General features: G+C 38.3%; 1 protein-coding gene across 2 annotated transcripts in view; it reads left to right on the forward strand.

Annotated features, from left to right (window-relative positions):
- Window positions 1-12,536, forward strand: part of itsn2b (intersectin 2b) — a 31,960-nt gene extending 19,424 nt beyond the window's left edge. For both annotated transcript variants that reach the window (XM_083900670.1, XM_083900671.1), the window contains exons 22-40: window positions 504-556; window positions 834-1,000; window positions 1,140-1,170; window positions 1,276-1,397; window positions 1,776-1,872; window positions 2,553-2,747; window positions 6,199-6,320; window positions 6,406-6,512; window positions 7,308-7,491; window positions 8,281-8,379; window positions 8,481-8,564; window positions 8,656-8,739; window positions 8,829-8,891; window positions 9,061-9,210; window positions 9,308-9,426; window positions 9,744-9,826; window positions 9,910-9,993; window positions 10,339-10,512; window positions 10,596-12,536. In XM_083900670.1, the coding sequence (XP_083756796.1) occupies window positions 504-556; window positions 834-1,000; window positions 1,140-1,170; window positions 1,276-1,397; window positions 1,776-1,872; window positions 2,553-2,747; window positions 6,199-6,320; window positions 6,406-6,512; window positions 7,308-7,491; window positions 8,281-8,379; window positions 8,481-8,564; window positions 8,656-8,739; window positions 8,829-8,891; window positions 9,061-9,210; window positions 9,308-9,426; window positions 9,744-9,826; window positions 9,910-9,993; window positions 10,339-10,512; window positions 10,596-10,744 (2,167 nt within the window). In that variant the 3' untranslated portion in view covers window positions 10,745-12,536. The remainder of the gene's footprint in view (window positions 1-503; window positions 557-833; window positions 1,001-1,139; window positions 1,171-1,275; window positions 1,398-1,775; window positions 1,873-2,552; window positions 2,748-6,198; window positions 6,321-6,405; window positions 6,513-7,307; window positions 7,492-8,280; window positions 8,380-8,480; window positions 8,565-8,655; window positions 8,740-8,828; window positions 8,892-9,060; window positions 9,211-9,307; window positions 9,427-9,743; window positions 9,827-9,909; window positions 9,994-10,338; window positions 10,513-10,595) is intronic.
- The last annotated feature ends 2,261 nt before the right edge of the window (window positions 12,537-14,797 follow it).

The raw sequence follows: 14,797 nt of genomic DNA on the forward strand, positions 1-14,797 counted from the left end.
CCAGCTACTTATGTGTGTGTGTTTCACCCTTGAGTGGAGCTGACATTAACTTGATTACATCTTTAAATAATAGTTTCAACCATTGTGACAGTAACCCTTCAACCACATTTTTAATATTAAGTGCTGTGTTACATACTAACATGACTGTAACTTGCCAACAGAAATGGTCAGGAAAGTAAATGATATTACAGACCAGTTGTCAGCATTCAGTTTGTATGCATATTTTATTTTATATTTTCTCTTCAGACCTTGTCCCATTGACCCGCAGTACATCACCAGCCAAAAAGTTCCTCACCGATGAACTTAATGCAATCAAGGCCTTGTGTATTTTACAGTTTTATTTGTTTATTTATTTGTGTTATGATGTGACCGGATTCATCTGTGTGTGAATACGCACAGCTACAGCATCTGAGAGTGATGGATTAAAAGATGGATGCAACACATCCTATCAAGATTATTGTTAATAAGTCCTGTAATAAGATGTTGTCATTGTGTGTTTACAGCATGAAGAGCTCCCCTCCTAACGCAGAGTCAAGCGACAGCCAGCAGCTTGAAGGTGCGCTGAAATTTTATTTTCATGTGTTAAATGCCTCGTAGACTCGCACTGTTTGTTGCACTAAGTGCTTATCTGAACCTTTATTTCCTGTTGAAATGATTTGTTTATCTACCGTCTGCCTGTGAACATTAAATTCTTGCTCTCAAGAGACAGGCAGGTGAAATGAACCTTTTTATAGGTAAAATCTTGAGCTCATTTGGATCATTATTCTGATATATTTGCAACCATTGTGTTAAGTATATTTTATTTATTCTTCATGTGTCCTTTCCCCTTACAGAATTTGTGGCACTATATACCTACGAGTCTCCAGAACCCACTGATTTGACGTTTGGAGAAGGCGATGTGATCTTGGTGAGCAAGAGAGATGGAGAGTGGTGGAGCGGCTCGATCGGTGACCGGACTGGCACGTTCCCCAATAACTATGTCAAACCTAAAGAGGCAGATGTAAGGACTCTTTGTGCACACACAGAATAAACAAGCACAATTCAATATTTTGTATTCCTCTATTTGTGTGTAGTGTTGTTAATTAATTTAATATATATTACAAATTCTGTTGGAATTAATAAATGATACATTATTTCAGACGGCGAGCATGTCAGGAAAGAAGAAGCAAGGTTAGCATTGACTTCTTGTACCCCTCTCTGATTCACTTCTAACAACACACGTTATGGTTTGTATTTTAATGCTGTTTTAAATATGACTTTGTGTCTCATGTGTAGAAGTCTGCCAGGTCATTAGAGCCTACTCCTCTACTGGAAATGAGCAGCTAAATCTGGAAAATGGTCAACTCATCCTCATCCTTGGCAAGAACGCCTCTGGGTGGTGGCTCGGAGAACTGCAGGTCAGTGTTTAGTGGTGCAGTGTTTCCTGCTGTTGAAATATTAGTGCTATAGCTAACATTCCACATGATCATTAATATCAACAGGCCCACAGTGTTGCTCCCTAGTGTTCATTTGAGGTGTTTAAACTTCGATTGGTCAGTAGTATGTTTCACTGTCTTTGACGAGTGCATTTTCCCATTAGTTCACCATTTCATCATGAACATGACAAGGTAAATTATACTATTCACATTCTGCATAGTAACCTTGGAAACGCTGCTATTTGTAGTGTTCTGTACAAAAAACAGCTCTCCCTCCATCTGTGGATCTAGCAGTTTTCACTGTTCCCTGTTTTCTGGTCAAAACCTAATTTTCCATGATGGTTTGTTTTCTAACTCTAGGCCCGAGGTAAAAGGCGACAAAAAGGCTGGTTCCCTGCTTCTCATGTCAAAATGTTGGGACCCAACAGTGGCAAGTCCACACCAGCGCCTCAGCCAGGTAAAACTGAGGCACACACACACACACACACACACACACACACCATCTAGTAATCCATCTTGACACTTAGTGATGTAATGACTTTCTCTTGATGTTTCCCATTCTTTATCTAGACTCTGCAGACATACCATATTCTAATTTGCCCCACCACAGTTTTATAATTGAACTTCTCATAACATAAAAGATCCCTGACTTGTTGTTTTCACTATTTGAGTTTGCCTTGTGTTTGCTTGGCACGTACTATAACACTGTCATTTGCTTACAGCATTGTCAATAAAGCCAATATCCTCCACAGAGGGTTTCATGCAATGCATTTGCAATGCAGCTTGTATTTTTTACTCAGTTGTGCATGTGAGTGGACTGTACTGCCATAGACTGAATAAGTGTATATGTGGAATACACCGCCAACCAATACTCTAACGGCAAGAAGTTGTTGTGCCTGTTTTTCTTCTTCTTCCTCCTTCCTTCTTCTTCCTCCTTCTTCTTCCTGTTCTATCTTCATATCCTTTTGTGCTTTATGACAATTGGCATCCATAATTGCTTGCTTTACTTCCTCCTTCTGGATTTGGAAAAGCTGTACTAGGATACCCAACCAAGGCAGGGCCTTAGTACTGGATACACACTTTAAAGCCAGTTAAAACGACAAAAACAACAGGTATTCACACTTTGTCCTCTTTCAGTCTGTCAGGTGATCGCCATATATGACTACGCTGCTGCCAATGAGGATGAAATGAGCTTCTCCAAAGGTCAGCTGATCAACGTTTTTGACAAGAATGACCCTGATTGGTGGAAAGGAGAGGTCAATGGGGTTTCTGGCCTGTTCCCCACCAACTACGTTAAGATGACCACTGCGGACTGCGACCCCAGCCAGCAGTGTAAGAAAACCTCCTAATCATAACAAACGTGATTGTACTGATGCACTTTGACAATGAGGTGACTATATTAAAAAAAACAAGAGGTATCTTGAAATGACTTGAGGTTTTCTATAATAATAGTCAGCATCACACTGAACAAGGATCAATTGAAAATATTTGCAAACCGCTTAAGGAATAATTTTAATGAATTTTTGAAATTAAGGAAATTATCCATTTGCCCGGATGCACTTTGACAGTGAGGTGACTTTATTCAAAAAAACAAAAGGTATCTTGAAATGACTTTAAATGTTTTAATAATAGTCAGCATGAAAACAAACTTTGCTTTAATGTTCCTTCCAAACCTTTGTTACTAATTCTTATCATGCAATTCAATCACTGCAGTCACCATCTGCCATCAATGATGTTTCTTCCACACACGTCTTCGTCCCTCCTTTTCACTGACTCTTTCACCTGTATTTTCCCCTCCTTCCCTTCTCTCTCTCCATTCCTTGGCTTTTGTCTCTTTGTCCCTCTAGGGTGGTAGAATGTCCTCTTCCTCCTCCATCTCTTCTTCCTCTCCTCCTCCTGACTTCAGAGAGACACACTATTACACTCTGTCTGAAGAGAAGTGTCTGGACTCCCTGTCAACTTCTCATCTCCCACTGACCTTGTGTTCTTATAATAGAAAAGAAAAAAGAAAAACAGTCCAAATTGTGATACCTGTGAATGAAGCAGGACCAGGACAAATCTCTCTTTTTATGCTTTTTGTGATTTTGAAAACAAAAGTGAAAACGTGTGTGTAGCAAAGGAATAGTGGGTCTCTCTGTGGCTTCTCTCTTCTTTCCCTTATTTACCCTCATGTCACATTGTCATTTTTGCCTCCTCTTTTTTTACCCCCCCACTTTATTTTCATTTCCAGTCCAACTCTCCCCTGTATCTCCAGAATTCATATCACATATAGTGTCATAGTATCACGCATTGCACTCGAGCTGAATGGAAAAATAACGAAACTGGCAGAGTTTCCTCCTCTGAGAGGAGAGAGCAAAAACTTACAGTATGCTGCTGTTTTCAGGCAAAGTCAGGACAGTTTTCAGAGTATTTGGGCTGCATACTCTCCAAAGTTTACCAATATCATGAATGCAGCGAGAGATAGTGTTTCACAACTGCAGGGGAATCGCAGTGAGATGTAGCCCCTGAGTCGCAGTAGGGAGGAGGGAGGAGGGAATGAGTGAGTGACCAGCCCTCAGGCCTGTGAGCGAATTTGAATATACCAATCTTATTATTGATTATGATATTCATACATTTAAATACTTTGAAAAATAAATATTTAAAATGTAATCAACTGTAGTTTTGCTCACAAACAATTTTAAAGTTCCTCCCTTTTCTTCCTTATCTGAATGTCATCCCTTGTTCAGGTGTTACTTCAAACAGGGACAGGATTAGTTTCTTCTGTCAAAGACAGTTTTTGGCTGCAGTTATTTGTGAGCAGAATAACACAAAATGTCAAGGAAGAAGACATTTCTGACCATTTACAAGAATAACGGTTGCTTATGGTGATGATATTAACTGCTGCTGCTGCTAAATTAACTTAATGCCGTTTTGCTGCTACAGTTAAATAGATAACAGTTGAAGTCCAAACAAGGTACACACACACACACACACACATTCTTGTACTTGCTGCATACTGAGGACTGGGTTGCTGACAAAGTGAGGACCAGCATTTCCACTTTATAAATCAACACAATTACAAATATCTACTTCATGAATGACATCTATAAAGAACTACTGGTTGCAGTACCATAAAATGTCTGCAGGTGGAGCCCCAGAGCAAAAAGGGCTGGGAAACTTTCTCGATTTTTTTAAATTTTTGGTCCAAAATTTTACAAAAACATCATACTTATACTATGTCGACCAAAATAAAAGAAAAATTTGACCAAAAATTTTGGGTCCAAAATTTTACAAAAACATCATACTTATACTATGCCGACCAAAATTTAAAAAAAAATTTGACCAAAAATTTTTGGTCCAAAATTTAAAAAAAACATCATACTTATACTATGTCGACCAAAATTTAAAAAAAAATTTGACCAAAAATTTTTGGTCCAAAATTTTACAAAATCATACTATACTATGTCGACCAAAATAAAAAGAAATTGGACCAAAAAAACGTCATACTATACTGTCGTCCAAAATTTGTAAAAAAATTTGCCAAAAAACAATTGAGTATAGCATGTGCAACCTAAGGAAGTGATTTCAATGAAAACAAAGGGAGGACCGGCCAAAATGTCCTCACTCCATAAAAATGACCTCACTTTGTTGGTTAAAAACCCTCACTGGTCCTCAGTATGCTGCAAGTACAAGAACACACACACACACACCAAGTAAACGAGCCATAAATAAATATAGTTTAAAGATGAACTAAAGCAAACTGCTGCTATTCATGCGTTTTCTTTTCAATTGTAATTCATTATCACTCAAATTATCCCAAACTTAAATTTTAAGTGAAAAACTATAGGAAAAGTGTGTGAAGCTGCATTAAGAGTTGTTTTTTGGGCTCCATGAAGGCAATTTATTTCAGACCAGATGGTGTGAAAGTTTTGAATGAAAATATTTTATGATTCTGAATTAAAACATAGAAAGTATTAAGATTGGTTTGGGATTAAAAGTGTTTCATTATTGTTCAGTGAAATGTGTGTGTTTTACAAAGTTATTGTTTTGCCACCAAAATGAATTACAACACAAAGGAACCATATTATTCATCATTTTTTATATGCTGCAGAGAATCTTGTTTACCTCAGTGACAAACAAGGAAAAGTTGTGTGTTGCTCTTTGATCTACAATCTTTCTGTGCAGTTTATGATTGTTTTTTTTTTTTTACATTTTTGTGAAGTCTTCCTTTCCTTTCGACTAAATTATTTTTACTGTGGTGAGATTCTTTATCTGAGCTACGTGTAATTGTTTTGGGCTCATTTCAAGGACAGAAATTGTAGGTTAAAAAACATTGACATGCAGAGAGGGAGAGAAAATGAATCCCACCTTCCTGTTTTGGTACAAACAGATTTGGTCTCAATGAAGTTTTAGTCTGACACCAGACATGAGAAGATAACAGCACTGAGGAAGAAAAATACAAGAGAGACGGGACGAAACTTTAAGACGGTACACTACAGAAATATTCAATCAGATTTAGTCAAAGCAATGACTTTACGGAGCAGATTTCACTTTTTAAACCTTTGGGATGAGAGAAATATTGAAGGTGAAGGAGGAGAGGGAGAAGAACATGAAAGGTCAGTTTGTAAAGGAGCCTCAGAGTGGGCTCATGAGCATCCTGTATCAGGTATGTGTGTGTGCGTGCTCTTTCTTTTCTCTTTAAAGCGTCTCTAATGTGTCCTGGGACTTTGTTGTTTGGCGGTAAATGCAGCTCTGATGTGTTGTTGTGGTTTAACTGTGTTGTGTGTCCCTCTTCCTCATGAAGGGTGTGCAGACCTGAACAGCCTGGACTCCATGAGCCCGCTGGAGAAGAAGCGACAGGGTTACATCCACGAGCTGATCGAGACTGAGGAGAGATACGTGGAAGATTTGAGCGTCGTGTTGGAGGTAATGTGTCCCTCGGAATAAGATGAGACGTGTCCGTCTGATCACTTACCTGACATCCCATTTTGTTATGTTTGTGTGTGTGTAGGTTTTCTACAGGCCCATGTCGGAGTCTGGTCGGCTGAGCAATGCAGAGATGGTCATGATCTTTGTTAACTGGAAAGAACTGCTGGCCTGCAACACCAAATTTCTCAAGTAACTACCACACATACTATTATTTTTGCACTGGAGCCAAATATCAATATTTTAATGACCCTCTAATGTCACTACTTCATGACTCCTTGAGGTGGCTATTATCATAAGAATGAGTGTAATATGAAGTAGGGCTAAATAATTCATCAAAATCTTATAGAAATCACCAAAATGTGTCTTGATCTATGCAAATCCACAGACTGAGAGAACCTCTTTGTTTCTCATAGATCCACACAAATATAACACAGTAATCATTTTATGTTTTTCTTATGGAAATGAGAATCATAATGTAAAAGTAACTATTTCCTCTGATATCGCAATTCAGCCCTAATATGAAGTGAACAAATCGCTGTCCAAAAAAGTTGACGATAGAATAACTCCTCCAAATCATACATTTAATTTGTTCAGGGGTAATTCATATTTAGTTGGACATATGTCATTTAATGTATAAATAATCACTGTATTGTGATATTAATATTATAGTGGGCCATGTACCATATTGTGAGTTACCCTGCAGTTCCTTGTGCGTCAGTGTTGGCTGACATTCACCTTCGTCTTGTATGTTAACTAAAATATATATAAATAGCATGACATTCACTGATACAGACACTAATGTTGTTTTTGGATTATTTTTCTGAAGTTATTCTTCTAATTGAACGGGTAGTTAAATAAAAAGCTCTAAAAGAAGACGAAAAGAAAAGAAAGAATTTGTATCGGTACCAGCTATCGGCCAAATTCTTATTTTTTTTAATATTGGTATTAACCCTAAAGATACTTATTGAATATTAATTTTTGCAGGTCACTGCGTGATCGTAAGAAGATGGGTGGCGACAAAATGGCAGTGCAGAAGATTGGAGACATCCTGGCTGCAGAGCTGTCTCACATGCAGCCTTACATTCGGTTCTGCTCCTGCCAGATCAACGGCGCCACGCTGCTGCAGAACCGCACCGACAATGAGCCAGACTTCAAGACCTTCCTCAAGGTAGGAAGGAGAGAAGAGAGTGATGGAGGTGGAGAAAAAGCTGGCGTTCATTATGTTTCCAGGATTCTGTTTTTTTTTTGTTTTTTTTAAAATATTACAGACATCTGTCGGACATTTTTTTTGCACACTCCCTTGGACTTGTTTTATATTTTTATGTCAAAGGGTTATATAGGGATATTTTGCACTTTAACACAAGATTTGTCATTCCGGGGCAAATATTTAGGCATTTGAAAAGAAAATAATATCTAGACTGTAGTTGAGTTTAGAGCTGCAATTAACGATTATATTCGTAATCGATTAATCTGTAGATTATTTTTTAGATTAATCGTTTGGTCCATAAAATGTCGGAAAATGTTAAGAAGCGTTGATCAGTGTTTGTCAAACCTGTATATGATGATGTTCTCTAATGTCTTGTTTTGTCCACAAACAAAAATGAAAAATGTTTTAATGAAAATATTCACATTTAAGAAGCTAAAACATTCAGAATCACAATCTTATTTTAATAATGAAAAAAATCATCAAACTGATTAATAGATTATAAAAATAGTGGACGATTCATTTAGTAATTGATTAATTGTTTCAGTTCTAGTTGAGTTCAACAGAGGAGGTAGACAAACCTGCTTTACTCTTATTTTATTTATTGTTATTTTACTATTATGTTATTTTCTTTTCATTTTTAAAATGGTCTTAAAATTTCACCCAAATCTATCTGCATGTAATGTTTTAGAAGTCTGATAAACTGCTTGATGTGTTTGTTTATATTGTTGTTATTTTTTTTCCTCTCATCAGAAAATCGCCACAGACTACAGGTGTAAGGGAATGCCACTGTCCAGCTTCCTGCTGAAACCCATGCAGAGGATCACACGATACCCACTGCACATCAAAAACGTAGGCCGTCTTGTGTTTGAGTTAACCCCGCTGTCTTGTTCAAATACTGACCTTTGTGTGTGCAGTGAAAAATTAAAACTCTTTGTGTGTGTGTGTTATAGATCCTGGAGTGCACTGCAGAAGGCCATGCTGACCGGGATCCTCTGAGAGAAGCTCTGGAAAGAGCAGAGGAACTCTGCAAACAGGTTCATTTCCCACTGAGACACTGAATTTATTCTCATTTTATTATTATGTTTTCTCTTTTTATTGAACGTGTTTATTCTCACTGTTTCACAGGTGAACGAGGGTGTAAGGGAGAAGGAGAACTCAGACAGACTGGAGTGGATTCAGAGCCACGTGCAGTGTGATGGTACCACTGAGGTAATAATCTGATGAGTTGGCATAAACTGCAGTTTTCTAAATTCCTGAAGGTACACGTATGAATATGCTTCTTCTTCTCTTCTCCACAGAACCTGGTCTTTAACTCTCTAACCAACTGTTTAGGCCCCAGGAAACTGCTCCACAGTGGGAAGGTGAGTAACGCCACAGTGTTCTTCATTAAGAATCTAGAGAATCTGTTTCATGATAAGCGAAAAAGATTTTAACAGGTCTCATAATAATAACCTAAGAGTCAGTAACGTTGGCAGTAATTCTTCCATCTACTCTGACAATTTGTAATTACTTTGATTTTTTTCTTCCTAGATGTACAAGGTAAAGAGCAACAAGGAATTGTGGGTGTTCCTCTTCAATGACTTCCTGCTTCTGACTTATGCAGCCAAACAGTTCACTTCTTCTGGGCCTGATAAACTGTTCAGCAAAAAGAACAACGTACAACTCAAGATATACAAACCAGTAAGAGAGAGAGAGCGAGAGACACACACACACATTTTTTAAAAACTTTTTTTTTTTGCTGTTATTGTGTTATTTTCATGACCTGTTGTCCCTGTAGCCTGTGCTGTTGAATGAAGTCCTGGTGAAGTTGCCGGATCCTTCCAGTGACGAGCCCACTTTCCATATCTCACACATCGACAGAGTCTACATACTCAGGACTGACAACATCAATGAGAGGTAGCGGCTTAAGCATGGTCACACAAATACTGTATGTGTGTGTATGTACTTGTATTGTTTCTCTCTTTGGGACCTTTACTAGCATTAACCCTGACCTTGTCAGACCCAGTAGTCCTGTCCTTATTGCTGATGAGCTGGTTAAGTTGAGGGCTATGATTTTAATTGTTGTTAGCTAGGTCAGGGTGAGGCATTGTGGTTAAGGTTTGGGGTAATGCTTTGTTTAGACTGTCCAAACGCATGGAATACAACACAGTGTCCTAAGAAAAATAGTCGTGCAAACCTGTATATGTGTGTGTTATAATTGTGTGTGATTTCAGGACGTCGTGGGTCCAGAAGATCAAGGTTGCATCAGAGGAATCTATCGAGACTGAAAAGAAAAAAAGGGAAAAGGTTTATCAGGGTAAGTTGTGACTCACAAAGTTGTACTCGTGTCAGAAAAATATGACATCTCTGTTTAATGTGTGTGTGTGTGTGTGTTTCCAGGTCGATCGGTTAAGTCCAGTGGAATTGGGAGACTCCTTGTCACCATCTTAGAAGCCACTGAGCTTAAGGCAGGAAAATCCAATGGTGAGCTTGAATAAACTCATGTTATTTTTCAGTTGATTAAAAAAAAAAAACACTATTGGAATCCAGCCTTCACTCGCTGATGTATCGATTTCTCATGAGGCCAAAATGGCTCAGAAGCCACACGGTGAAGCAGTGAATCAATATCAAGATAAAAAAGTGTTTTCAGAACAAATTATAGACCTGAGCTTAACTTAATCCTCCACATGAGGGAGGGTCACTGGAGCCAATCCCAGCTGACATAGGGCCAAAGGCAGGGTTGACCCTGGACAGGTCGGTAGTCCATCACAGGGCCAACACACAGAGACCAACAACTGCTCACGTGTCCTCCTCCTTCTCCTGTTCCAGGTAAAAGTAACCCTTACTGTGAAGTGACCATGGGAGCTCAGATCTTCACGTCCAGGACACTCAACGACACGCTGAACCCTAAGTGGAACTTCAACTGCCAGTTTCACATCAAAGACATCTACCAGGACGTTCTCTCTATCACCATCTTTGAAAGAGACCCATTTTCACCCGACGGTCAGTTATATACATACTTTCTTCTCACACTTTCAGTTCATTCAACCTCAGTCTAACCTCTTTTCTGTCTTTTCTCGTATCAGTCTTCCTTGGTCGGACAGAGGTTCCCGTGGCAACGATAAAAAAGGAGCTGGAGAACAAGGGACCGGTGACCCGACGTCTTCTGCTGCACGAAGTTCCCACAGGGGAAGTGTGGGTCCGCCTTGACCTGCAGCTCTTCCCTGGCAAATAGTCACAGAGCGTGAGCAGAAATAAGAACCAACATAATCCGTCATGTCTTACAAATGAGGAGAATCAACCAAATAAGAGAAGCTGCTTCTTTTTTTCCTTTTTTTTTTTTACAAACTCGAACTAGGACACACCGGAACCGTGTTTCACACAGAGGCCTTAATACTTTAATATTAACCAGCACTAATAATAATAATAATACCTCTTCTTATCCCACCTGTGTATTTTCGTCCCAATTGTGGCGTCAGATTTGCACCTTTGCAATAATTAGAGCCACTAAAGTCTGTCTCTAATACTTAACGTCCTTCAGAAGAAGATAATAGGAATATTAACTAAGCAATAAAACTGTAAATATGGAGCTCCTTCTCCTTCTAAATGTTGAAGATGCATATATTTTTAATGAGAATATGGTGACCTGGTGGTTTCTCTTCTAAGCTGTCTGGTCTGGGTAACTAGGGGAGTTATTAGGGGAGCGTCAGTAACAGTAGATGAAGATGTTTCGGTTCAGTTTACTACTGTTAGATCTCAGGATGTTTTCCTCTTGTTTGAGTCACTGTAACAATACTTATTTTTGTTTATCTGCTGTGCGTGTGTGTGTGTGTGTTGATTTAATGTTAATTCAGAAATGTAAGCACGTCCGAGATGCAAAATCATACAAATATAAAGATGCTGCTGCAGACAGTTTGGGTTTTATTAGAGTGAGAGTGTATGAGGTGCAGAGTCGGCGTGTCAGAAAACTGCTACGTGATTCACACAATGGTTTAGTGTGAATGGGGGAACTTAACTCGTACTAAACTCTATACTTCGTTTTAAACGGTTTCAGTTTAGTTAAAACTAAGAACACGTTTTCACCATGACGATGGTCACAATCATCTGTGTGCTCTTCATTTCTCTTCAGTGTGTGTGTGTGTGAGGTGAACAAATGCCGGTGTGGCAGCGTCCCTGTTCCTCGCCTTCTTCCACTTGACTCATCTGTTTGTTTTCGAGGATGTCAGTATTTTGAGGTGACGCCGATCGGCCAGTTTTTCAGCAATAATGAACAGTGTTTCTTCTTCTTTACGTTTTTAGCTTGATTTGAAGTGTCATTCTCCCAGCTCTGGTATCATTAGGAAATCGTTGTTGGTGTCTTCATCTTAGTCTCTATCTTTCTGTCTGTTTCATCCAGACAGTTTTCTTACTCGTGTGTGTGTGTGTGTTTGTGAACCTACTGGTGTTCTGACGATTAACAAATTGTGTTGTATTTATTTCTTAATTTATGCGTGTGACTATCCAAAGGCTTGGAGCAGCTTGGCTTGCTGTGTCCTCTTGGGTTATCAGTTGGTATCCACTGGGTTTGTTTTGAATATGTGTGTGTGTCTGTGTGTGTGTGAGGGCAAATATTAAAAATGTACTTTAATGAGTTTTACTGTAAGTTGACCAGGTCACTAGTCGTTTGGTTTCGTCAGGCCTGTGGTTTTGTGCTCTCGTGTTCTGTTCATTTGTCCGACTCGATCATCAAATCTCTTTTAATCTTGTTGATTTTCATGTTTTTTTTTCTTTATTTCTTTCTTTTTTAAATCATTGAAAATGTGTCAAGAGACTGGACGACCTTCTTCATCCTCGAAAGGTTGTTCAAGTCTTCGGTTTGACTTTTAATATTTCTGCAGCCTTCTGCATGGACTGCTGCTGCTGTGCTCACCCGAGTTTATAACCTCTCTGCCTGGAGCCTGTAACCTGCTGTTTGTACTCACTCTGGCCTCTAGATGGTGCTCTCTGATTCAGGGTTTCTTAATTCATATTAAAGGAATAAAGATCTAATGAACTGGCAAAATTATTGGCTTATAACGACAACAGAAAAGTGTGTCATATAACATTATACAATAATAGTATGTTAATATAATGTGTTATTACCATGTTATTGCAAAGTTATGTCTCATCTTATTACTTCACTATTACATTTGCTGCCGCTAGGGGCGTCTAGATTTCTAGGCTATCACAATTAACCATTTTTATTCAGAAAAAAACGGAAATTGCATTATAAATGATATGTTATTAAGCAGAATTTCCTCCATTAGCATACTGTTACCATGTCGTTACTGTGCTGTAAGTCTAAATTATTAAATGAATGGACTTTGTTACTTTGTAAGTTACTTCAAGCCTTCGTACTCGATCAGCTCTACCAGAAGATGCTGTGTTAATTAATGTAAAGTAATTTTAAAGAAAAAAATGCAATCACTGTACTGTACAGATTCTTAGATTATTGGCATCTGAAAGGACTTGGGCTAAAAACATGTAGTGTGAGGCCTCCATGACCTTTGACCTAAATCTTAACAACCTTAATCTCTGACCTGTGAGTCCTAAGTCAACATTTGCCCCATATGTAAATGGTCTGTTTCCTCCCACAATTGGACACTAAATTGACCGTAGGTCCAAGTAAACAGTTGTACCAAGTTGGAAGAATTTGATGGAATTTCTCAGAACCCCCATGTTTTTGTGTATGCAGATGCCACGTGTGGGAATGAATGTCCAGTTGTCCAAAGAATCGGTACATTTTTGCCGTCCAGTTGTGGAGTAGTCGGTGCGCACCAATGGTCTTCATTAGGTCGTTCTTCATCCTCCATTGACTCCACGTTATGTAACGTCAGTGAGTGGCTCTGTGAGCGCAGCAAAAAAAAAACACGAAAACATATATATCTTGGAAATCTTTCAAAAACTTGTTTGAAACTAAAAATGTTATTGTTATTTATTTGGCAAATAACAAACTGAATTCACCTTTTTATACCCAAATTCTAGCTGGCTCACTGGGCTTCTTCTCAGAGAAGTCAGAAATGTATCAAACGGAACATTCAACCACTAAAAGTGTTAAGGAACGCAAGTAAATAACTTATATTTGATATTTTAATAAGTTATAATAATGTGCCTTACTAGTCTTTTCAGTTTTTTTGTAAAACAGTACTTTTGAAAATTCATGGATAATAATACTTATGATATTTTAGCATTAAAAACAGAATTTTGGTTAGAGAGCTTCTACATACTGGTGTATTAACCATTACAGAAGCATAAATATATGATTTTGATAATGACCAATGCTGTTCATTTAGGAGAGTTGTGGCATAAACCTTACGATGGGTGGTGGTTTACTACATTTGTGAAGTACTGCATACATACAGTATATGTGTAGTATATGAAAGAAAGGAAGAACACATGTACACACAGAGAGAGAGAGAGGGACATGTGCATTCAGGCCTTCGGTTCTTCTTGATTCAGTCATGAGAATAATTTGATTATGGCCACATGAACAGCTGACTTATGTAACACACAAACACACACACACCAAGACATAGCAACCCAAAAATAATGAGGTTCTGGACTCTGACACTAAAAGTGGCCTTTGGCTATAGAGAGAAAAATATCTGGCAATAACGGGAAACATTTTGAGAAAAAATAAATAAAGACACAACACGTTACATCCTTATCCTATCCTTCTTCAGCAGTGAAAGATTTGTCTTTGTCTCGTTGTGAAGACTCTGGTCATGTGACAGAAGAGGAAGGACAAAGTTGCGTGCAGGTCGGCGGCAGGTTCATTCTTTAAATGATTCTGTCAGTCATGAGATGCTCATTATCCTGAACTGTTCCAGGAAGTGTTTAAATGTTAACTTCCTATGGTACTCAAATGCAACAGAGTTATATAGTTAGTTCGTTTTTAGCTAGCTGCTAGCTAGCAAGCTAAGTAAGTTAGTTAGTTAGTTAGCTAGTTAGTTAGTTGGTAAGCTAGCAACCAAGGTAATTTGGTTAGTTTGTAAGGTAGCCAAGGAAGTAATTAAGTTAGTTAGTTGCTAGCTAGTGAGCAAAGTAAGTTAGATTATTAGTAAGTTAGTTAGCTGGCAAGCAAAGTTAGTAAGTAAGTTAGTTAGAAAGCTAGCAACCAAGGTAAGTTGGTTAGTTAGTAAGCTAGCCAAGAAAGTAGCAAGAGGAGTTAGTTGCTAGCTAGCAAGCAAATTAAGTCAATTAATTAATTAGTAAGTAAGCTAGCTAAGTAAGTTAGTTAGCTAGCAAGCAAAGTTAGTAAGTAAGTTAG

This window comes from Microchirus variegatus (genome assembly GCF_963457635.1).
Source record: "Microchirus variegatus genome assembly, chromosome: 14".
Lineage (NCBI taxonomy): Eukaryota > Metazoa > Chordata > Actinopteri > Pleuronectiformes > Soleidae > Microchirus > Microchirus variegatus.